The sequence below is a fragment of the Cavia porcellus genome, unplaced genomic scaffold, assembly GCF_034190915.1.
Source record: "Cavia porcellus strain 051 isolate PalLab524CR breed Dunkin Hartley unplaced genomic scaffold, mCavPor4.1 scaffold_46, whole genome shotgun sequence".
Lineage (NCBI taxonomy): Eukaryota > Metazoa > Chordata > Mammalia > Rodentia > Caviidae > Cavia > Cavia porcellus.
The window spans coordinates 2,332,517-2,358,855 of record NW_026947529.1 but is presented as its reverse complement, the minus strand read 5'-3'; the positions used below and the strand labels follow the sequence as shown (position 1 = coordinate 2,358,855).

At 36.1% G+C, this 26,339-nt stretch overlaps 1 protein-coding gene across 1 annotated transcript in view; it reads left to right on the top strand.

Annotated features, from left to right (window-relative positions):
* The first annotated feature begins 13,840 nt into the window (after window positions 1-13,840).
* Window positions 13,841-26,339, top strand: part of LOC134474954 (putative zinc finger protein 833) — a 131,888-nt gene continuing 119,389 nt past the window's right edge. Inside the window, exons 1-3 of the mRNA XM_063244029.1 lie at window positions 13,841-13,962; window positions 14,162-14,222; window positions 15,766-16,381. Of these exons, the coding sequence (XP_063100099.1) occupies window positions 13,929-13,962; window positions 14,162-14,222; window positions 15,766-16,381 (711 nt within the window). The 5' untranslated portion in view covers window positions 13,841-13,928. The remainder of the gene's footprint in view (window positions 13,963-14,161; window positions 14,223-15,765; window positions 16,382-26,339) is intronic.

The window sequence follows — 26,339 nt, the reverse complement described above, 5'->3', positions numbered from 1 at the left end:
CTTAGGCATTGTAAACATTACAGGACTTCCAAAGAAGACAATAGTCAAACCAGAATGGGTATCTTAGTGAATCTTATTGTCTTCAAAGTAGTTGCCTATGTCTTCAAACTTGATACTATCATATAGAATGGAGCAGAGTCTAATCAGTCAAAACAAGATCGTGGGAGTACTACAGGACTTCAAAACAAGTTAATAGGAAATCAAAAAGAGTTACTATTTATATATCCTAACTTTTTTGAATTTTTTCTTTAATTAAGATAAACATAAGAAATGACTAAATAATTTTTTTTGAAACAATAAGGGGGAGATTGAGATAAAACAGGACATAACAATATAACAATAGAGGTCACAGCATGACTGTTTCAATAACCTAGTACTTCACCACCTTATAACCTGACTTAATAGTAGTTACCATAGTGTCTTTTTCCTTGAAATATTTGGGTAAAACTTCATATACTCTAGCTTCAAATATTTTCATATCAAGAAGCCCAGAATAAAGCCTTTCTAATTAATGAGTGAAAACTTTATAAGGCTTCAAGGCCACCTAATGGGGAATCATGATTACCACATATTTTTATATATTTGAATCATTACTTACATTAGGGAAACTATTCGGTATTCACACATGCAAGATTGATTTATTTCACTTATGAGTATGGTCTCAAGCTGTGCCCATTTATTGATAAATATCTCAATGTGATCCTTCTTTATAGCTGAATAATACTCCATTGTATAGAAATACTACAACTTTTTTATCCATTCCTCAGTTGATGGGCACTTGGGTTGTTTCCAAGATCTGGCGATTACAAATTGTGCTGCTATAAACATAGGTGCACATATATCACTGTGGTATGATGCTTTCAGTTCTTCTGGGAATATGCCTAGAAGTGGAATAGCTGGAATAAATGGGATTTCCAGTCCCAACTTTTTGAGAAATCTCCAGACAGATCTCCACAAAGGCTGTACCAGTCTACACTCCCACCAGCAGTGCAGGAGAGTTCCTTTTTCCCCACAGCCTCTCCAGCATTTGTTGTCGGTTTTCTTGATCCTGGCCATTCTTTCAGGAGTGAGATGGTATCTCAGTGTGGTTTTAATTTGCATTTCTCTAATGACCAATGATGATGAGCATTTTTTCATGTATTTATTTGCCATTTGCATTTCTTCATCTGAGAATTGCATATTCATCTCAGATGCCCATTTTTGGATTGGATCTTTGAATTTCGGAGGTCTGAGTTTCTTTAATTCTTTGTATGTTTTAGACAAGAGGCCCTTGTCTGAGAGAGAGTTCACTAAAATCTTTTCGCAGTTTGTGGGTTTTCTTTTCACTATGCTGGAGATTTCTTTTGACATGCAGAAACTTTTTAATAAGAAGTGGTCCCAGTTATTGATTCTGGGAAGTATTTCCCGTGCGGTTTGAGTCCTGTTCATGAATTCTTTACCTACTCCTATGTCTCCAAGGTTTCTACCTAATTTGTCTTCCAATAGATTTAGTGTTTCTGTTTTAATATTCAGATCTTTGACCCATTTAGATTTTAATTTAGTACATGGTGATTGGCATGGGTCTAGCTTTAGTTTTCAGCAAATGGAGAGCCAGTTTTTCCAGCACCATTTATTAAAGAGACTGTCGTTCTTCCAGTGAACCTGCTTGGCTCCTTTATCAAAGATAAGGTGGTTGAGTGTGTTTGTAGTTGTGGTTGTATCTTCTAATCTATTCCACTGATCTTTGGCTCTGTTTTGATTCCAGTACCATGTTGATTTTACTACTGTTGCTTTGTAGTATAACTTCAAGTCAGGGATTGTGATGCCTCCTGCTTTCTCTTTGCTGCTTAGAATTGCCTTTGCGATTCTAGGTCTCTTCTGGTTCCAGATGAAATTTAGGAGTGATTTCTCTAGATCTATAAGGTATGTTGATGGTATTTCTATTGGGATTGCATTGAATCTGTATAACAGTTTTGGGAGAATGGCCATTTTCACAATGTTTGTTCTTCCTATCCATGAGCAAGGGATATCTTTCCATTTTCTGAGATCATCTTCAATTTCCTTTTTCAGTGTATTATAATTTTCACTGTATAAGTCTTTCACTTCTTTCGTAAGAGTAATTCCTAAATATTTCATTTTTTTGCTTGCTAATGTGAATACTCCAGTTTCTCTTTATTTCCCTCTCTGTAATTTTGTTGTTCATGTATCGGAATGCTATTGATTTCTGAGTATTGATTTTGTATCCAGCCACATTACTGAATTTATTTATTGTATCTAAGAGTATTTCAATGGAGTTTAGGGGGTCTTCTATGTAGAGTATCATGTCATCTGCAAACAATGATAATTTAACTTCTTCTTTTCCTATCTTTACCCCTTTTATTTCTCTTTCTTGCCTAATTGCTCTGGCTAGTACTTCCAGTACTATATTAAATAGGAGTGGTGATAAAGGACATCCTTGTCTTGTGCCCGATTTTAAAGTAAAGGCTTTCAATTTTTGGCCATTTAGTATGATGCTGGCTGTTGGTTTGTCATAAATGGCCTTTATTATATTGAGGTAAAGACCATTTATTCCAATTTTCTGTAAAGTTCTAATCATGAATAAGTGTTGGACCTTATCGAAGGCTTTTTCTGCATCTATAGAAATGATCATGTGATTCTTATTTTTGGCTTTATTGATATGGTGGATTACATTTATTGATTTGCGTATGTTGAACCATCCTTGCATTCCTGGGATGAATCCCACTTGGTCATGGTATATAATCTTCTTGATGATTGGCTGGATCCTATTTGCCAATATTTTATTGAGGATTTTTGCATCTGTGTTCATTAGGGAGATCGGTCTATAGTTCTCTTTTTTAGTTTGGTCTTTCTCAGGTTTTGGTACTAGAGTGATATTTGCTTCCAGGAATGACTTAGGAAGGATTGATTCCCTTTCAATTTCATTGAATAATTTGAGGAGTGTCGGCATTAGGTCTTCTTTATATTTCTTGTAGAATTCTGCAGTGAATCCATCTGGGCCTGGGCTCTTCTTGGTGGGTAAGGACTTAATTACATTTTCAATTTCATTAGCAGAGATTGGGTTATTCAACAGTTTTATATCCTCTTGATCTAGCTTTGGTACTTCATATGCTTCTAAGAATCTGTCTATTTGTTCTGTGTTATCAAACTTTTGAGAGTAGAGGTTTTTGAAATAGGTGTTGATGATCCTCTGTATTTCTATTGGGTCTGTAGTGATTTCTCCTTTTTCATTTCTTATTGCATGAATTTGAGCTTTTTCTTCCCTTTTTTAAATAAGGTTGGCTAGGGGCTTATCGATTTTATTTATTCTTTCAAAGAACCAACTCTTTGATTCGTTGATTCTTTGGATTGTTTTCTTAGTCTCTATTGCATTGATTTCTGCTCTGATTTTTATAATTTCCTCTCCTCTTTTGGCTTTGGGCTTGACTTGCTCTTCTTTTTCTAGCTGTTTGAGGTGTAGCATCAAGTTATTTATTTGTATTTGTTCTGTTTTCCTGATGTGGGAACTCAGTGCAATAAATTTTCCTGTCAGAACGGCTTTCATTGCATCCCACAGATTCCGGTAAGTTGTATCTGCATTTTCATTTTCTTTTAGGTATTGTTTAATTTCTTCTTTAATTTCTTCTGTGACCCACTGATTACTCAAGAGTGTGTTATTTAGTTTCATGAGTTTGCTGAATTTTTGCAGTATCCTTTGTCATTGATTTCTAATTTCAGAGCGCTATGATCCGATAATATGCAAGGGATGATTTCAACTCTTTTGCATTTGCTTAAATATGTTCTGTGAGCTAATATATGGTCTATTTTAGAAAATGATCCATGTACTGCTGAGAAGAATGTGTATTCTGATGTTGTTGGGTGGAACATTCTGTATATGTCTATCAAACCCATTTGTTCACAGGTGTGATTCAGTTCTGTTATTTCTTTGCTCATTTTCTGTCTGGTTGATCTGTCCCTTGGTGTCAGTGGTGTATTAAGGTCTCCTGTTACAATTGTGTTACTGATAATTTGAGTTTTCATTTCTGTTAATAATTGTTTTATATAACTGGGTGCTCTGGAGTTTGGTGTGTATATATTTAAGATAGTTATCTCTTCCTCTTGGAGTTTTCCCCTTACGAGTATGTAGTGACCTTCTTTGTCCTTTATGGTCATTGTTGGTTTAAAGTTCACGTTGTCTGCAAACAGAATGGCTACTTCTGCCTTTTTTTGGATTCCTGCTGCATGAAGAATTGTTTTCCATCCTTTGACTTTCAGTCTGTGAGTATCTTTCTGGGTTAGATGGGTTTCCTGTAAACAGCATAAGGTTGGATTTTGTTTCTTGATCCATTCTGCTAGTCTGTTTCTTTTGATTGGTGCATTGAGACCATTTACATTAATGGTTATTACTGTTAAATGCTGGTTAATTGTAGGAATGTTATCTCTCTGCTGTTGCATCTTTATCTTTCTGTTCTGTTTAATTATTTGCTTTGCTTAGTGCTTTTTTCCTTTGTGTATCTAAACTGCCTTTCAATATTTTTTGCAGGGTTGGTTTGGTGTTCATGAAGTTCTTCAGCTGTTCTTTGTCATGGAAGTATCGTATTGCACCATCTATTTTGAATGATAGTTTTGCAGGATATATCAGTCTTGGTTGGAAATCATTTTGCTTTAGGATCTGGAATACTTCACTCCATGCTCTTCTTGACTTTATCGTTTGTGCTGAGAAGTCTGCTGTGATTCTGATAGGTTTTCCTTTATAAGTGATGTGTCTTTTCTCTCTGACAGCTTTTAATAATCTCTTCTTGTGTTGGATTTCTGGGATGGTGATTATTATATGTCTGGGTGTAGTTTTATTTTGGTTATGACTGTTTGGAGTTCTATATGCTTCACTGATCCTGATGTCAGTTTCTGATCTCATGCTTGGGAAATTTTCAGCTATTACTTCTCTAAATATCCTCCTGACATCCTTCATGTTGTCTCCCTCTCTTTCATTAATCCCTATCATTCTTATGTTATTCTTCTTTGCATCGTCTTGCAGTTGTTGAATTGTTGTTTCCTGGTTCCTTGTTATTTTCAAAAGATCTTTCCTTTCCTGTTCACTAGCTGCAATCCTGTCTTCAAGGTCTGAAATTCTATCTTCACTTTCATTAAGGCGGTTTTTACAACTTTCAGTGGAGTTTTTTATTTCCTGTATATCTCTGTGCATCTGCATTATGTATTCTGTTTGTTTCTTATATTGCTCGTCTAGGGATTCTATCTTTTTGTTTAGTTCCTCCAATTTTTTATCTGTGTTTTCTTTAGATATATTTAGAATCTCTTTCATTTCTTTTATCATTTCTTCTTTTATCTGGGAGATTATTTCGAATTTGAATTTCTTTAAAGCTTCCTGGAGTTGCTTGTCAATTTCAGTGGCTATTGTGTCCGATATATGAGGTGGATGGGATATATTTTCTTCTATATACATCGCTCCTAGGGTTTCTTGAGATGGGCTGGAGGTTTGAGGTTGTAATTTGGTCTTTCATTTTGTCATTTTCCTATATTTCTGTGTTTCAAGTTTTATTTGAAAGCTTCCTCAGGATCTGTTGAAAATCCCCTTCTATGTTTGGAGCTACTGAGACTCTGGCGCCGCGCTACCCCAAGCCATTAGGCCTACAGAACCAGTGGCCCTCCTCTGCCTGCTCAGAACTCCGCAGTTCCAGACAAGCTGGGCCTCAGGGACACTGTGCGCCCACCTGCCCCTTGGAAGCTCCACAGTTCTTCAATCGCAGCCGGGTTAGGGTACTCACCACAGGCCGCAGTGCTTCAGGAACCTGTGGACCCTCCCTGGTTGCAGAGATATCCACAGTCCTCCAGACACATGGAGAGGCCGATGCAGGCACCCCAGATCTGCCCAGCTCCTCCTCTGCAGACCAATGGCCAGGTGCGGCAGCTAAACAGGCTGGGCTAGGCTGATATTGTGGGCCCTCCCACCCGTCAGGAGCTCAGCAATTCTCCAAGTGTAACCGGAATGGGGAGGCTGATGTGGAAGCCTCAAACCCACCTCTCCCCTTCACTGCACCTGGAAGCCTGGGGGAACTCCAGCAGTCTGGGCGGAGATATCCAGAGTCCTCCAGACATGCAGAGAGGCCGGTGAGAGCACCCCAGATCTGCCCAGCTCCTCCTCTGCCGACCGATGGCCAGGCGCGGCAGCTAAACAGGCTGGGCTAGGCTGATAGTGTGGGCCCGCCCACCCGTCGGCAGCTCAGCAGTTCTCCAAGTGAAGCCAGAATGGGGAGGCTGATGTGGAAGCCTCAAACCCACCTCTCCCCTTCACTGCACCTGGAAGCCTGGGGAACTCCAGCAGTCTGGGCGGAGATATCCAGAGTCCTCCAGACACGCAGAGAGGCCAGTGAGGGCACCCCAGATCTGCCCAGCTCCTCCTCTGCAGACCGATGGCCAGGCATGGCCAAAAGTCAGGTAGTTCTAGGGTAAGCATGAAGTTAAAGTTGGTTTATGATTTCTTCCTTGAGGTGAAAAACACTAGCTCTGGTAAGAATCAGTATTCTACATCCTTGTCAACCCATGAATTCTTTGTTCTTCACTTGAGATCTAATTTTGATTATCTCTAATTATGATCCAGTGTCATGAAGGCAAAACTTGAAATTTTTTTGTAACAGGGATCGAACTCATGATCTCAAGCTTACTAGGTAGGTGTTCATGCTGCTGAGCCAAATACCCCGCTCTGAAAGTGTTTTCTGCATACTATGTATGATATTAACATTGTTCCTCAGAAATGTTGAATATTGTGGAATTTTTCTATATTGTATGGATATAATTTTTCAAGCAAACCAAAGGTGTCGTATGCAGTCACTTTTCAAGTTTCACATTGTCTGTGGGGTGTCTCAGTCTGGGTTTCTATATTTCAGACAGCTCTGTAACTTAGCCTAGCCCCAAACTCAAGGAAGTTCTCCTGCATCAGCCTCCCAAGATATATTTCTTATATCTGAATGGAGAGTAATCAGTTGGTGACACTGAGCTATAATTTGAAACTTGTACCTGGTTTCATTGTTTATACATTTTTTACATACATCAGTTTTCCATGAACATTTGAGTTATTATTTATGTATCATATTTGATGTTATTTATGTTTTGTTCTATGAAACCAAATTTAAATATCAAAATACTGCTTAAGTATATTAAGAACAAAGGACTCAGTAGCCTAAATGAGATTTGAAGAGATATTACTGTTAGTACATAAAAGTGATTCATGAGATATTTGTCTGCCTGTGTGCTTTATGGATGCTGGTCCTGCAGGCTCTCACTATGAGCTCTGCTGTAGAGGCAGTGCACAGGGACTCTTGCAGTGACTCACCATAAGAATCAGTGCTCCTATTTGGCTGTTACATTAGCTGTGAGTTGCAATATAGCATCAAATTTGCTGTCTCAAAAAATGTATATATACAAAAATTAATCCCCAAGATGTGGAATAAAATTTGAAGAAATCACTCTCCATTCAGCTCTTTTGTTTGATTTTATTTGTGTAGTTTAGTTTTGTTTTATTGAGACAAGTTTTCTCTATGTATATCAGCTAGATTTGAAGCGTTTATGGAGCACAAAATTGCCCTAACCTCAAAGCAGCATTCCTGTCTCAGCCTCTTGAGTGCTGGGATTATAGATCTGTGTGTTTTTACCGTAGAAAATATTGAGGCTTGTAACTTAGCTGTGTTGTAGGTTGGCTTAATAGATGCCATCTTGAGCTTTGCATTTAACTAGTGCCCTGTATTTCACTCAGAAAAATGGAAAATCACTCAGGGTATAAGTCCCAGGAGAAAAGCAAAATGAGCTGTACCCAAAGAAAAAAATTATCCTGCTCAACAAAAGAAGCACAATACAGTTGTCATCCAAAAATTATTATAAGATTCTAGCTAAATGATTTCCAACTATCTTTTGGTGATTCTATCTTTTAAAACATCTGTAACTTTCCAGTTCAGAGCCTCTTGTTTAGATCCTGAAATGGGGGTGGGGGTTCTGTATACAAGTGGTGCTGAGAGCAGCTAATGAAATTTCACATTTCTCAATTGGGTTGCTTGGCTTCCTATATTATTGTTCACAAAATCACCTCAAGCTGCAGAAACCTTACTGACACAAGAAAACCTCAAGATTAAATAACAGTGCCCCTGAAATGAAAGAATAGTAGTGAAAAGGAGAAGAGAAAAAAGACAAACACCATGTGCTATGATGCCCACCTCTTTTCCCCAGCAATGAAGAAACTGAAACAGGAGAATGGCCATATATTCAAAGACAGCCTAACCTACATATTGAGTGCAAGGCTTCCCAGAACTCCAAAGTGAGACTACGTCTTTAAATCAAAAACTAAAATGAAAAAAAAAAAAAAAGCAACCAAGTAGACAGAAAAATTATTAAAAACAAACAATAATAGAGCTGAGTGAAATTTGAGTTATGTAAAATGGGAATTATTGAATGATGTTGCAGAGGAAAGAAGTCCATGTAGTGGCATCCAGGAGGCAGGGACTAACACAGACTTAGGAATGGCACCTATTGTGCTACAGGACAATAGTGACCTCCTTCGTCCAATACATTTGCAGTTCACTAGACTGAGGACTTCTAAAAGCTCATGGAAATGTTAAACTCAGGGCAAACAAGCAGCCTGAAATTCTGGCTTTGGAACAATGCCTTTAGCAGACATTTCATATTTAAATTGAGATAAGAGAAATATAATCCTGCCCTGTTTGATATCACATGCAGCAAGTTTAATGGCTCACAACATTGAGAAATGAAGTCATAAATCAAAAGAAGTTCAAAAATTTTCTTAGAAAAAAAGAAAGAAGAATAGCCCTGAATTTTCAGGAGTGGTCTTCGGGTTTTTGGCCCAGACCTATTATCTGGGGTCATTTACATAGGAAAGTCACAATGTGAGTACAGTGTGGGTCTCAGACTACAATCAACCTATAAGCTTATAGCTGCTTAACTAATAATATTCAACAGGGGAACAAGTCAGCCAGAAAAGGTATATGGAAACAGCCAAGGCATTTTGTGGGAACAGTAGTCCAGTTGTTCTGGTCATTGAATATGGTAATTGATGCCCATCTGAACTTCCTGGAGGAGGTGGTGGTAACTGTAGTACATTTCAAGCTGTTGTTTTTCTCTTCAGGACCATGCAGACCTGGTCCCTTCATCTTCACCTTCAGGTCTGGCTTTCTTCAGCTGTGCCTGTAGCAGTGATTGTTGTATTTAGTTTTTTGCATTAACTATTTGAGGTTTCAGTTCCTCTCTCATTGTATATCAATTTCTCTCTACATTGATATCCTTTGCTAAAATCACAGTTCTATTTGAATGAATAAAGTGAAATATTCATTAATACAGGCCAGGGATTTATCTTAGGAGGCAGAAACACCTGCATGGAAAGTGCTAGGTTGTAGCTTTGATGGCTGGTACCTTAAAAAAAAGTAATTTAAACTGCAAGGAAAGAAAATAATTTCATTTGTGAAAATGTAGATTTACAAAATTTATAACTAAATATGTCAATGGCAAATTAAACATTGTTAATAGTCATATTTAGTATCTAAAGTAGTTGGGTCTGGAGATTGAACTCAAGGATATAAGGAGCTTCCTGGAGAGCACAAGGTCACGAGTTCAATCCCTCATACAGAAAAAAAAATCACAATTGTCAATGATGTAGTGCTATGAACACATTTATGGAAACTGATACTTGGTATTTCATAGGCTCAAAGTTTCTTTTGTGGCCTATGAAATACCTGCAGATAACATGGGTATTACAGTGAATGATACACTGTCCCTTATGGGATTGCTATTTTCTGAGTTGGTTTTATTTTTTGTTTTCCCACATACTTGAAAGTTGAAAATGTTGGCTGGTGCTAGGTAGAAAAAGTGTGATAATCATGTTTTCAATTTAATGATATATATCCGTATATACTTTTTGAGAGAAAGAAAGCCACCTGAGAGAGAGAAGGGGTCCTGAGAGCGATGCCAAACACTGTCTTTCTTGGGAACTTTGTAGAGTAAAATCATGTGGTAAGATGAGTTTAAGGTGGGAAAAATCGGAACTCACAATGCAGATGGGCATAAGATGGGACAGAGCTATGGTAGCCAATAAGATTATAAGTTCATGTAAAAGTTGATTAAATTGGGAACAAAGGGGAAGGGAGTCACATAGGAAGCAGGCATTCTTAGGCAGCAGTGACTTTTCCCTTAGGGTTTTGGGAGGGTGACACCTGAGTTCATCAGGATGATAGGAGATATTTAAAATGTCAGTCCTTAGAATAAGCATACTTTTCTTTGAATGGTGACTCCTGACCTCCTCAGAGTGCTAAGGCACTATTTAGAATATCAGTCTTTAGGATATGGATAAATTTGCTTATCATTTGTCTTGAGACTTGGCCCGTAGCATGAGGTGTCAGTCTTCCCCATATTTGCACGGTATCTCGTCTCCTGCATGGACTCCTTGGAGGACCTAGCCCTGCCTTATGCCAATACTATTTAAATAACTCAGGTGCCTGTAACAGTACTGTTTGGATAATTGATTACAGATGTCTTGTGCTCTGGGTGAATGATCTGGGGATTACAGTGTGCAATGTATATTCAAGTGTTACCCCCGATTGACATGTTTTGAAATTTAATTTTAGTTGATGTGTTCTTTTTTCATTGAAATAAAATGGATTTGAAAATTAAAAGATTGAGGTAAAGCTCTTCAGTACAAACACTCCTCTGGTCGAGCTGAGCTCACCACTGTAGAAGAACGGCAGCTCCAGAAGTCTCTGCACTACAGTCTATCATTTGAGATCCTCTCTTGTGGGGAGGGGTTCCTTTCCCTGTTGGTTCTTGACTCAGAAGGAGAGCAGTAGAGCAGGAGTCAATCAGTGATGAAGGGGCAGGCTATATGAAGTGTCCAATTTTCAGGCCATTGCTGGCTGTGACTTTTGTCTCTTCCAGTGTCTCAGCATGATTTACATTTTCTGAGTAGGATACTGGTAGGAAAATGCTTGCTGCATCTCATTTAGTACTTTTGATGTCCTGTGGCCTGATTAGCAAAGAACCTGATAGATCCTGGAGCCATGGAATGGTAAGGTTGTGGATGGAAGCCCAGAGATAGGGTGGATGCGGTGAAACCAGTTACAATTATTTAGAAGTAATTCCGGTGTCTGGAGCCTCAGGTATTTAGTTAGCTTCAGCTCCTGAGGTCCTCCAGCATTGTCCATGGGTCATTCACTGTCCCTTTTGCCTCTTGCTGTTGGCAAGGGTGATTTGGGGTCCCCAGAACCCTGGCTTCACTATAACAGCAGCAGACACAAGTATCATCTTTGAAATTCACTGCTGGCCTGGTAACTCCACAATCTTAGGCATTGGAAGGAGCTTGAGAAGACCCTGACTATGATGTTTTTGTAGCTTGTAGAGCAGTAATGAGCTAGGTCTCTGTTCTCTTTCCTCATAGTAGCAGATCTGGAATGTCCAAAGTTTATTAATGTCTGTAATGCAGGGCCTCATAGCCACAATGGCTCAACTTAAACTTGGGCTTTTTTGTATTTGTAGCGATCTCCTCAATTTATAGTATGTTCTCATATTTCCATCCTCATGACAGGTAGTGGCAAAGGTCCTGAGAATTCAGAGATGTGTAGTAGTGTGCCTCAGTGGAAAAAGGCTTCCCAAACAACTCATGAACTCCTGTGTATTATACAGATCAGTGCAAAATAATTTCTGAACATACTTAATTATTTAGGTGGCGCCCTTGCTCACAGATTAGGTTTGTGAGATCAGCCATAGAGTTTTGAAGTCTGAGAAAAATGAAGCAAATGTGAAAGTGTTATCAAGGACGGGGTAAAAATTTGTGAAGGACAAATTCCTGAAAGGGCTACCTGTTAAATTCTCATTAAAAAATGCTGAAATTTAGGCATTTGCATGGACATATACACGTGATATCCTTCTGAGTGGAAAGGAATAGGTGTGTGATCTCTGAATTAAGAGCTGATTTAGTGGCTTGGTTGTTCATAGACAGTTTAAATATGGAAATGCTCTGCAATGGAACTATGCAAGTGTTCTCTTTGCTGTATGGCAGATATCCACATTGTTTCTCAGAAAGTGTGAATACTGTTGGAATTTTTCCATATTGTATGGCTATAATTTTTAAAAGCAAACCAAAGGTGTCTTATGCAGTCTCTTTTTAAGTTTCACTTTGTCTGTGGGGTGTCACAGTCAGGGTTTCTCTATGTTAGACAGCTCTGTAACTTAGGATATCCCCAAATTCAAGGAAGAAGTCCTTCACCAGCCTCACAGGACATATTTCTTATATGTGAATTGAAAGTCAACGCTTGGTGACAGTGAGCTATAAATTACAGCTTGGGCCTCGTTCCATTATATATACTTACTTTTTAAAAACAGCATTTTTCACTAACATTTGAGTTATTATTTGTGTACCGTATTGGATGTTATTTATGTTTTGTTCTATGAAACCAAAGTCATGTTTCAAAATGCTGCTGAAGTATATTAAGAACAAAGTTTTCACTGGCCTAAATGAGATTTGAAGAGACATTATCTGCAGCCAATCAAAGTGATTGATGAGATTTTTTTTCTTTTTTTAAATTTTGAAAGTGGTAAAATACAACAGAACAAGGCAGAATAAGGCCAACTAAGATCATACAGTGAAAATGGTACACAACTTCACAACTGGTTACTGCAATAACAGTAATAGGTATCACAGTATACTTTATTATCTTTATAATAGTTGTTCTTTTTTTTTTTTTTTTTTTTTTTTTTGTCTTTTTCCTTTTTATCGGTACCGGGGATCGAACCCACGACTGTCTGCTTGCAAGGCAGGTGCTTATGCCGCTGAGCTAAATCCCCAGTCCCAATAGTTGTTCTTTCAAACACGTATCTCAAAATGAGATGAAATACAGAACATTATAGTACTTATCAAAACAGAATATTGAATAGAGCAATACCATTACTCAGAATAGAGCAAAACAGCAACAAATATATTTGCCTTCAAAGAGATACTAGAAGGAAATCCCCCTTATTTGCTATGGTCTGCTTCCCAGGAGACTCTCAGATTTCTGTTTCCCATTTGCTAACGGGCGGGGGGGGGGGAGGGATGACAGGAGAAGAGGGGTAGGGAAGTGGGATATTTGATTCTAGGCCGTGCATCTGTAGGTTCACTATTGCTTAGTAGGGAGACAGGCCAGTTGTTTGGTTTCACAGCATCCTAAGATCCCACATGGTGTGGGTCTCAGGAGCTGCAGCTGTTTCTCCCCCTGGAAGGGCCACATTCTGCCAGACCGCCACTGCTTACCAGGGAGAAGTGGTGCTTGCTTGGCTTCACAGTTGATTGATGGGATATTTATCTGCCTCTGTGCTTTGTGGATGCTGGTCCTACAGGCTTTTCACTGTGAGCTCTGCATTAGAGACAGAACACAGGGACTATTGCAGTGACTCAGCACAAGAATCAGTGCTCCTATTTCACTCTTACATTAGCAGTGAGTTGCAATCTATCATCAAATTTGCTGTCTTCAAAAATGTGTATATACACAAAATTAATGACCAAGACATGATTTAAATTTGAAGAAATCAGTCTTCATTCAGCTGTTTTGTTTGGTTGTATTTGTTTAGTTTTGTTTTGTTTTATTGAGACAAGCTTTCTATATGTATATCAGCTGGATTTGAACACCCTATGGAGGCTAGAATTGCCCTGAACTCACTGAAACAATCCTGCCTCAGCATTTTGAGTGCTGGAATTATAGATACATATCACCACACTTTGCTTTTGATTCAGATTTGTAGGAGAGAATTTAAGATATCCCAAACCTGGTGTCTCAATATTCATGTGAGAAATATATGTATGATTGATCCTTTAGGAGGTAGTGACCTTTGAGGATGTGGTCGTGAACTTCAGCAATGAGGAGTGGACTTTGCTGAGTCCATCCCAAAAGAACCTCTACAGAGATGTGATGGGCGAAACCTTTAGGAACATGACTGTAATAGGTAAGGACAAAATACTTTTGTTACTCATGCTTTCAGAATGTTGTATGTCACGCATCAGTGCTGTTTCATTAAAAACAATGTGAAAATATTTTTAAAAATAGCTCAGACCTGGACACATTATATCATAACTCTAAACAAAATCTATTAATTTGTATGTATTATTCTAATGAGCACTGGTATTTCTATGTCTACAATTCAGGAGGACTTGGGGATATCCAGGAAGATGAAAAAGAATGCAAAATTTACTGGAGATACTTAAGGTAATTTGCACTCATAAGAAGAAGGAATGTTCCTGAGTAATTAGTGAGTCAGCAGAAAAATGCCGCCAAAGAAATGAGGCAATATTCAATTTAATGTCAGTAATATTCTCTGAAGATGTATAAGCTAGGGTATGTATAATGAGTGGATTAAATCAAGAAAATGTATGACATTGCATATAGATGTTTATGAAAGGCATACACTTTGAGTTATAACATTCTCCCTTCAGTTTTTGTACCCATATATACATGTGAATACAACACATTCATCATCTAAAAATTGCTAAGATTGCAATAGAATTTGAAATAAAATGGAGTTCTTGTGTTTCCAAGCCATCTTCTAAAGAATCAGCCATTTTGACTAAAATTCTTAGAAGGCTGGTGGAATGTTAAGTGCACTCATTCTGAATATCAGTGTGCAGTTGTCTCTAGAAATTGATCCCCTCATACTTGTTCTGGATATATTTTAAAAATTCAAAATGCACTTAAAATACCAATACATGCTTGCTCATATACAAAGCAAATCAAGTTATACTAGATCAGGCCTTGAAGAAGCTTAGCTATCTATCACTGGATTTGTGGAGAAGGAAAATGTTAATAGACTCTCTGTGATTGTGCATACCTGTAAATCCAGCACACAAGGAATCAGATTTTGCAGAATGGCAAATTCAAGTTCAAACTTCACAGCTTAATGATCAGCGAAAATGTCTTAAAACAGATTTAAAAAGATATAGATTTTATGCTAATAGTTGTCGTTCATTCCCAGCATGGAAAAGAAAAAAATGTGTTATATAATGTCAAAAAATAAATAATATAATGTCATTTGCCATAAGAAATAGGTGGTTTTTTGTCCCATCAATTTGGTGAAATAGTTCAGCTATAAAACCTAAAAGTTCACAGGGTTTCTTTTAGATGAGAAACCAAAATATAAATTGTGGAATGAAACGAAAGAGTTAATAGAGAAAAGTAAGACTGACCATATGGAAAAGGGAACTACAGGTTAAGGACAGAAGGGAGATTGTGATGGGCAAACATATCATAATGATCTGTATGTGATTCACATATGTACCCATGCCCAAAGTCAAGATAAGGATTCTGCATTTCAAAAGGTATCAAATTTTAAGATTTCCAAATGTGTAGCATTCTTTTGGGAATGGTTGTTTTCAACATGTCTTACAAGGCCATTCTGTTATTTCATGGTCAGAATTTCTTAGCAGGCATTAAAAACAGAAGTTGACATTAATGCAGTCATTAAACTGAGACCCATTTCACTGTGAATGTTTCTTATTTTTTTATTTAATGTGAGGAAAAACTAAAAAAAAGAACAAAATAAGTAGAAATGATACCACTTTCAAAGTGAAAATAAACAGTAAGAAATCTAAAGACAATGATTACATATGCTGCTCATAGAAATAATGAAATACAAAAGTGAAACATATGAAGTGGGGATTCAAACAGTGAGACTGCAAAAAAATTTTGTTCAAATCTCCAATAAAAACTTAGTAATATGGTTATCAATCTGATATGTGATTTTTTTTTTTTACAGAAATGACAAGCTAGGGCAATCCTATGGACATACATCTTGGAATCAGTGTAAAGAAGTATTCCTTTGTACTGAAGAAGGTAATGTGAATGTGAAAGAAGCAGAAACACACCACAATGTTCAGATCCATGAAAAATATTGCAGTGGACAGGAATCCTATGTACGTCAGCAATGTGGAAAACGGTTCAGCAAATCTGGACATTGTAAGCAACATGAAACAATTCACACTGGAGTGAAACCATATGTATGTAAGAAATGTGGGAAAGCTTTTAACACACGGGCAAAATGTAAAATACGTGAAAGAATTCACACTGGAGAGAAACCCTATGTATGTAAGCAATGTGGGAAAGGTTTTACCATCTCTGGACATTGTAAGGAACATGAAAGAATTCACACTGGCGAGAAACCATATGTATGTAAGCAATGTGGGAAAGCTTTTACCCGACATGGACATTGTAAGGAACATGAAAGAATTCACACTGGAGAGAAACCCTATGTATGTAAGCAATGTGGGAAAGCTTTTAACACACAGGGATATTTTAAGAAGCATGAAAGAATTCACACTGGAGAGAAACCCTATATATATAAGCAATGTGGGAAAGCTTTTAACACATGGGGAGCTTTAGGAAACACGAAAGAATTCACACTGGAGAGAAACCCTATGTATGTAAGCAATGTGGGAAAGGTTTTACCCATCATGGAGCTTGTGAGCAACATGAAAGAATTCACACTGGAGAGAAACCATATGTATGTGAGCAATGTGGGAAAGCTTTTAAAACACGTGCATGTTGCAAGGTTCATGTAAGAATTCACACTGGAGAGAGACCATATGTATGTAAGCAATGTGGGAAAGGTTTTACCCATTATGGAAATTGTAAGCAACATGAAATAATTCACACTGGAGAGAAACCATATGTATGTAAGCAATGTGGGAAAGGTTTTAACAGATACAGACAGTGTAAGGAACATGAAAGAATTCACACTGGTGAGAAACCATATGTATGTAAGCAATGTGGGAAAGCTTTTACCCGACATAGACATTGTAAGCGACATGAAAGAATTCACACTGGAGAGAAACCCTATGTATGTAAGCAATGTGGGAAAGCTTTTAACACACAGGCAGATTGTAAAAGACATGAAAGACTTCACACTGGAGAGAAACCCTATGTATGTAAGCAATGTGGGAAAGCTTTTACCACACATAGATATTGTAAGGAACATGAAAGAATTCACACTGGAGAGAAACCCTATGTATGTAAGCAATGTGGGAAAGCTTTTAACACACATCGACAGTGTAAGGAACATGAAAGAATTCACACTGACCAGAAACCATATGTATGTAAGAAATGTGGGAAAACTTTTACCCAACATAGACATTGTAAGCAACATGAAAGAATTCACACTGGAGAGAAACCCTATATATGTAAAGCCTATATATGAAAGCTTTTACCCAACATGGACATTGTAAGTAACATGAAAGTTCACACTCAAGTTAAAACCAGTGTATATAAACATCATGAGAATTTTTTGAGCACAAGTACATATTGCATAATGCATGAAAAACTTCACACTGGGCATAAATCTTATATATGTAATGAATTTGGGAAAGGTTTCAGCAGAAATGCTCATTGTCCAATAAATGAAAAAAATTTACACTGTTGAGAAACCCTGTTTATGTGAAGAATGTGGGAAAGCTTTCACCACACATGGATTTTGTAAAAGACATCAATGACTCCACACTGGTGAGAAACCCTATGCACATAACAATGTGGCAAAGCTTTTAACACATACAGTCATTGCAAAACACATGAAACAATTCACAGTGGGATGGCTACGTAAGCAAGTGGAGACATTTTCAGCAGCCAGATTGTAAGTGAAATACACGAAGAAAATCACACAAGAGATAAATCCTATATGTTATGGGAATACTCTCAGCACACCTGATCACTGTTACATATCTGAAAGAGCTCACTAGATCCTATGTGTATTAACAGTGTGAGAAATATGGCAATCCATGTTTATTGGTAAATACATAGAAAAAGCAGCACTCTTCAGACAGTTTAGATCTAAGTTTACTTTAAAAGTTCTAAGAAGACCTGAAGAAATAATCAATACAGAAGTTTGATGTCAATATGTCTTCACAAATTTTCCAGAAACAACAAATCTGAAGTGGAGCTCTACTCAAGTACACATTTTGTATGGTTTTCAGTTAATCACTTATACCTCTTTAGATTTTTTAATGTGTCTTTGTGCTTCAACATGGCATCTTGTAATTAAACATGGTAAATGAAATGGGCTTTTCACTTTCAAGTATGGATAGTGTCTATGTACTTAATATTTTGTCTTTAAAACTTAATTTTATATTTTTGGTGAATTATTTTTATTTAAAAAAAAACAAAAAGTGTAGAAATAATACAGAATTTCTGAAAAATAAACAATAAGAAATCACTAGTTGATTAGTTACATATTGTCATCTTAGAAGTAATTGTTCAAGTTACAAAATTAAGCATAGAATGTGATACTCAAATAATGACACTGCGAACATTTTACCTCAGTGATCCAACAAAAAGTTATTAATATGCTTATATGTTCTACAAACTTGTTTTTTATCTTAAAGATCGTCAGATTAAACATGACAAAACAAAACAGAACAGTTCATAAGGAACCAAGTTAAGGAAACACAGGATTCAAAGCAAGTCCACTGAGATGTTCATTGTCTATCTTACTGTCTCTAGTTTTTTTCCAAATAGTTGTTCCCATCTTCACAAGCATTGAATATATACTTAACATTATTGAACTAATCAAATAATTACAGGATGATGCAGGCTTTTTTGATCTTCAAGACTGATTTTGGGGAAGTTGATGATTACCATAATGTGTCTCATTCTCTTCGTAGTAGATGTCTTTATTTTTATGTATGCTGAAACTGAACATAAGAGACTAAACTAATATACTCTGAACAGTGAATAATAGTATCCTGAGAAGGAGAAAGGTGAGGAATTGCCTAAAAAAAGAGGGCAGAGGACATTGTTAAAAGTGTATCAGGATTTAAAAGCTATAGTAGTTCTGTTGCTTTGTTTATTTTGATTATATTTTGTTCTGGTCTGTCTACTCATAATAGATTTGAGGGCACAGAGATGTAACCCAAAAATAGCAGGTTATACCATGATGGTAACTGTCCTTAATTTCCTATTAACTAAAACTGAAACCCTGTATTACTTACATTGTCTTACTATGACTGATCTTATTGGAAGCTGGTTTGTTTGAATGTTATTTGGCCTTGACTGATTTTATTCACATTTTTTATGCTTGCTGGCATCAAGTCCAAGAGTAGAGGCCACTTCTCTGAAGATGATAAGATGTGAAAGATATATATTGGGTGGCTGGGGATATAGCTCAGTGGCTTAAGTTCCTGCCTGACAAGTGTAAAGTAATCAGTTTGATCCCCAGTACCAAAAAATAAATAAAAGATATAAATTCCAGTTTAATTTTTTTAAAGAGAAAAAAAGAACATAAAAAAACAAAGCAGTAAAGGGTACAAATCATGCAGAATTTCAAGAAAAAATACAGTAAGAAATCCCTAGTTAATAGGTTACATATTGTCTTCTTAGAAACAGTTGTTCAAATTATAAAATTAAAGCATATAAAGTGAACATTCCTACAGTGTGATTGCAGAGAGTTCCGTTCAGTGATCCAACAAAGCTCAGTAATATGTTTTTCTCCCTACACACTTAAACAGGCACTTATATCTCTTAGACCACCTTCCTTTCCTCTCTTCTTCACAATAACAATTACACTTTTGAGGTTTTTTTACTCCCGTATTTCTTATTACTTTTTTTGAAGAGAATAAAACCTCAAGTGAGTTAACAAACCAGAGTTGGTTAGAACATAATGATGGGCATAGTACTTGACGCAAAAATAGAATATCAGCTGATCAAAAATGTTTACCATTGTGCCTTTTGCTATTTTTAAAAAGAATTGCTATATCATCAGGTATAATAGAATTGATCAACACAGTACAGAACAAGACCAATAAAATCTACACTGAAGACCTTATTGGATTTCAAAAGAGGATAATAGTCAAACCATAATGGGCATCATAGTAAATCTTATTGCCTACATCGTGGTTGCCTATACCCTCAAACTTGATACTATCAAACAAAATAGAATATAGTAAAATCAGGCAGAACAAGATGGGGAGAGCAATACTGGGGTTAAAAATCAGGTTAATAGGAAAACAAAAAAGTTACTATAATATATCCCTCTATTTTTTAATTTAGTTTTCCTTTAAAAAAATAGAATTTTTTTTAAAAAGGGTGGAGATCGAGATAGAAGAGACATTGTAATAGAACAACACAGGTCAGAACTGAACAATTAAAGCATCATTTTGTTTCATCACCAGATAATCTAACATAATAGTAGTCACCATAGTGCCTCTTTCCTTGAATTGTTTGAGTATAACTTCGTATACTATACAATCAATCATATCAAGACAGTGAGAAGCCATTCAAGAGAATGAAAAAATTACAGGGTATTTAGAGCCAATTAACAGAAAATGAACAATGATTTCTATATTATCTCTTTGCCTGTGGAAAATTTTATTTATACTATCACATACAGTAAAATATATTAAGATACAACATGTTAAAACCAGTGGAAACATGTACAACAGCTTGATGGGAGTTCCAAAGAAGAGGATATTAAATCAGCACTAGCTTTTATGATGTGTTATTTTCTTTAGAATAGCTATTCGTACTATCACCAATATAAAATCAAAAAACCCAGGGTAAAACCTTTGCACTTAATGAGTGAAAACATTATATGGATTCAAACCAATATGATTTGGTATCATGATTACCACATACTTCTATGTATTATCATTTCTTATACTAGGGAATATATTTGGTATTTATACATGTGAGTTTGATTTATTTCACTTATGAGTATGGTCTCAATCTGCATCCATTTATTTATATGTTAATGTGATCATTCTTTATAGCTGAGTAGTACTCCATTGTATAAAAACACCATAACTTTTTTATCCATTCCTCAGTTGATGGACACTTAGGTTGTTTCCAAGATCTGGCTGTTATAAATTGTGCTGCTATAAAAATGGGTGCACATATATCACTGTGGAATGATGCTTTCAGTTCCTCGGTGAATATGCCTAGAAGTAGAAGAGCTGGGTCAAAAGGTGCTGCCAGTCCCAGCTTTCTGAGAAATCTCCAGACTGATGTCCACAATGGTTGCACCAGTCTACACTCCCACAAACAGTGCAGAAGAGTTCCTTTTTCCCAACAGCGTCTCCAACATTTGTTGTTTGTGGTTTTCTTGGTCTTGGCTATTCTTTCAGGAGTGAGATGAAATTTCAATGTGGTTTTAATTTGCATTTCTCTAATGACCATGGATGGTGAACATTTTTTCATGTATTTATTTGTCATTTGTATTTCTTCATCTCAAAATTGTTTATTCATCTCAGATGCTCATTTTTGGATTGGGTCTTTGAATTTTGGCGGTCTCATTTTTTAAAATGCTTCATCTGTTTTAGATAGAAGTCCTCTGTCTGAGGGGCAGTTCACTAAGACATTTTCCCAGTTTGTGGGTTTTCTTTTCACTATACTGGAGATTTCTATTGATGTGCAGAAACTTTTTAATAAGAGGTGATCCCAATGATTGATTCTGGGAAGCATTTCCCATGCGGTTTGAGTCCTGTTCATCAATTCTCTACCTACTCCTAGTTTTCAAGGTTTTTCCCAATTTGTATTCCAATAGATTGAGTGTTTTGGTTTTAATATTATATCTTTGATCCATTTAGATTTTATTTTAGTACATGGTGATAGGCATGGGTCTCGTTTTAGTTTTAGGCATATGGAGAGCCAGTTTTTCACCACCATTTATTAAACAGAATGTCATTCTTCCAGTGAACATGTTTGGCCCATTTATCAAAGATAAGGGAGTTCAGTGTGTTTGTAGTGGTGGTTGTATCTTCTCATCTATTCCACTGATCTTCGGCTCTGTTTCAATTCCAGTACCATGTTGATTGTACTACAGTTGCTTTGTAGTATAACTTCAAGTCAGGGATTGTGGTACCTCCTGCCTTGCTTTTGCTGCTTCTAATTGTCCTTGCTATTCTAGGTTTCTTCTTATTCCAGATGATTTTAGGGGTGATTTCTCAAGTTCTATGAGGTATGTTGATGGTATTTTTATCGGGATTGCATTGCATCTGAATAAATGTTTTGGGAGAATGCCCATTTTCACAATATTTACTCTTTCTATTCATGAGCAAGGGATGTCTTTCCATTTTCTGAGATCATCTTCAATTTCATTTTTCAGTGTGTTATAATTTTCCCTGTATAGGTCTTTCACTTCTTTCATGAGAGTAATTCCTAAATATTTCATTTTTTTTTGTTTGCTAGTGTGAAGGGTGTGGCCTCTCTTATTTCTGTCTGTGTGACTTTGTTGTTAGTGTATAGAAATACTATTGATTTTTGAGCATTGATTCTGTATCCAGCTACATTACTGAATTAATATATCTAGGAGTCTTTCAATGGAGCTTGAGGGATCTTCTATACAAAGTATCATGTCATCTGCAAATACTGATCATTTAACTTCTTCTTTTCCTATCTTTATGCCTTTTATGTTTCTGTCTTGTCTAATTGCTCTGCCCATTATTTCCAGTACTATATTAAATAGGAGCTGTGATAAGGGACATCCTTGTCTTGTGCCTGATTTAAAGTAAAGGCCTTCAATTTTTGACCATTTAGTATGGTACTGGCTCTTGTTTTGTCATTGCTGGCCTTAATTATATTGAGGTAAGGACTATCTATTCCAATTTTCTGCAAGGTTCTTATCATAAATGAATGTTGGACCTTATCAAAAGCTTTTTCTGCATCTATATTAATGATCATGTGATTATAACTTCTGGCTCTATTGATATGGTGCATTAGATTTATTGATTTACATATATTAAACAATCTCAGTATGCTTTGGATGAATCCCCCTTGGTCATGATATATGATCTTCTTGTTGATTTGCTGCATCCTATTTGCCAGTATTTTATTGAGGATTTTTGCATCCTTGTTCATTAGGGAGATTGTTCTGTAGTTCTTTTTTTCAGTTGGGTCCTCCTCTGGTTTTTGTACTACAGTAATATTTGCTTCTAGGAACAATTTATGAAGGATTGCTTCCGTTTCCATTTCATTGAAGAGTTTACAGAGTGTTGGCATTAGGTCTTCTTTATATTTCTTGTAGAATTCTTCAGTGAATCCGTCTGTGCCTCGGCTCTTCTTTGTAGGTAACAATTTTATTATGTTTTCAATTTCATTAATAGAATTTGGGTTATTCTGTAGATTTACATCTTCATGACCTAGCTTTGGTACTTCATATGCTTTAGATATCTGTCTATTTCCTCTGTGTTATAAAATCTTTGAAAGTAGAGGTTTTCGAAATAGGTGTTGTTGATCTTCTGTATTTCAATAGGGTCTGTAGTAATTTCACCTCTTTTATTCCTTATTGCATGCATTTGAACATTTTCTTCCATTTTTAAAATAAGGTTGGCTAGGGGCTCTTCGATTTTATTTATTCTTTCAAAGAACCAAGTCTTTGATTCATTGATTTTTTGGATTTTTTTTTTTTTGGTCTCTATTGCATTGATTTCTATAATTTCTTCTTTTCTTTTGGCTTTGCGCTTGACTTGCTCTTCTTTTTCTAGATATTTGAGGTATAACATCAGGTTATATATTTCTATTCATTCTATTTTCCTAATGTGGGAACTTGTGCCATAAATTTTCCTCAGAGGACAGCTTTCATTACATCACATTGATTCTGGTATGTTGTATTTGTTTTTTCATTTCTTTGTAGGTATTGTTTAATTTCTGCTTTAATTTCCTCTGTGACTCATTGATTACTCAAGAGTGTTATTCAGTTTCCATGTGTTTGTGGGAATTTTGAAGTATCTTTTATTATTAATTTCTAATTTCATAGTGGTATGGTCTGGTAGCATGCAAGGGATAATTTCAACCATTTTGTATTTATTTAAATATGCTCTGTGAATTAATATGTGGTCTATTTCAGAAAATGACCCATGTAATACTGAGAAGAATGTGTATTCTGTTGTTGTTGGGTAGAGTACTCTGTATATGTCTATTAAGTCCATTTATTCACAGGTGCGATTCAGTTCTTTTATTTATTTGCTCATTTTCTGTCTGGTTGATCTGTCCATTGGTGTCACTGATATGTTAATATCTCCTGTTTGAATTGTGTTAGTGCTAATTTGATTTTTCATTTTTGTTAGTACTTGTTTTATATAATTGGGTGCTCTGGAGTTTGGTGCATATAAATTCAAGATAGTTTTCTCTTCCTCTTGGAGTTTTCCCCTAAGCAGTGTTTAGTGACCTTCTTTATCCCTTCTGATCATTATTGGCTTGAAGTTCACATTGTCTGCAAACAGAATAGCTACCTCTGTTTTTTTGTTTATTTGTTTGTTTTGTTTTGTTTTGCTTTGGTTCCTGTTGCATGAAATATTGTTTTCCATCTTTGACTTTCAGTCTGTGAGTATCATTTTGGATTTAGATGGGTTTCTTGTAGACAGCATATGGTTGGATTTTGTTTCTTAATCCATTCTGCCAGTTGGTTTCTTTTATTGGTCCATTGAGACCATTTACATTAATGGTTAGAACTGTTATATATTGGTTTATTGTTGACATGTTATCTTTCTGCTGTTGCATCTTTATCTTTCTGCTCTTTTTAACTGTCTTTTTTGTTTAGAGGTTTTTTCCTAAATGTATCTAGGCTGTCTTTCAGTATTCTTTGCAGGGTTGGCTTGGTGATCATGAAGTTTTTCAGCTTTTCTTTGTCATAGAATAATCTTATTTCTCCATTGATTTTGAAGGACAGTTTTGCAGGGTACATCAGTCTAGGTTGGCAATCATTTTCCTTTAGGATATGAAATACTTCATTGCATGCTCTTCTTGACTTTATTGTTTTTGCTGAGAAGTCTGCTGTGATTCTGATACATTTTCCTTTATAGGTGATCTGTCTCTTCTCTTTGGCAGCTTTTAATATTCTATTCTTTTGCTCAATTTCTGGGATGGTCATTATTATATGTCTGGGTGTAGATTTATTTTGGTTATGGCTATTTGGATTTCTAAATGCTTCATTGATCTTGATATCAGTTTCCAATCTTGTGTTTGGGAAATTTTCAACTATTACTTCTCTAAATATCCTCTTGATATCCTTTATGTTGTCCCCCTTCTTTTTCATTTATCCCTATCAACCTAATGTTGTTCTGCTTTGCGTCATCTTGCAGGTGTTGAATAGTTATTTCCTGATTTCTTGTTATTTTAAAAACATCTTTCCTTTCCTGCTCACTAGCTGCAATCTTGTCTTCGAGGTCTGAGATTGTATCTTCACATTCATTGAGGCAGTTTTTACAACGTTCAAAGGAGTTTTTGATTTCCTGTATATCACTCTGCATCTGCTTTATGTATTCTGTTTGTTTCTTATAGAGTTCATCCAGGGATTCTATCTTTTTGTTTAGTTCCTCCAGTTTTTTAACTATGTCTTCTTTAGATATGTTCAGAATCTCCTTCATTTCTTTTTTTTTTTTACCTACAAGATTATTTCTAGTTTGAATTTCTTTGATGCTTCCCAATGTTGTTTCTTTATTTCAGTTACTATTATTTCAGGTACTTCCGTTATGTGGAATGTGTTTTCTTCTATGCACATTCATTGTCTAACAATTGCTAAGATTGCAATAGAATTTGAAATAAAACTGAGTGCTCATGTTTCCAAGCCATGCTCTAGACAATCAGCGATTCTGATTAATATTCTTAGTAGGCTGGTGGAATGTTAGTGCACTCATTTTGAATATCAGTATGCAGTTGTCTCTAGAAATTGATTCCCTGATACTTTTCCTGGATATTTTTAAAATCTCAAATCTGCATAAAATACTGATGCATGCTTACTCATATACAAAGCAGATCAAGTTATAACAGATCAGGCCTTGAAGCTTAGCTATCTATCACTGGACGTGTGGGGAAGGAAAATGTTAATAGACTCACTGTGATTGTGCATTTTTCTAAACCCAGCATACTAGGAATCAGATTTTGCAGAATGGCAAATTGAAGTTCAAACTTCACAGCTTAATGATCAGTGAAAATCTCTTAAAATAGATTTTTAAAAATCTATAGATTTTATGCTAATACCTGTTGTTCATTTCCAGCCCAGAAAAGAAAAATATGTGTTATATAATGTCAAAACATAAAAATACAATGTCATTTGACATAAGAAATAGATGGGTCTTTCACCCATCAATTCAGTGAAATAGCTCAGCTATAAAACCTAAAAGGTCACAGGGTTTCTTTTAGATGAGAAACCAAAATATAAATTGTGGAATGAAATGAAAGAGAGTTGATAGGGAAAAGTAAGACTGACCATATGGAAAAGGGAACTACAGGTTAAGGACAGAAGGGAGATTGTGATGGGGAAACATATCAGAATAATCTGTATACGATACACATATGTACCCATGCCCAAAGTGAAGCTAAAGATTCTGAATTTTAAAGTACCAAATTTAA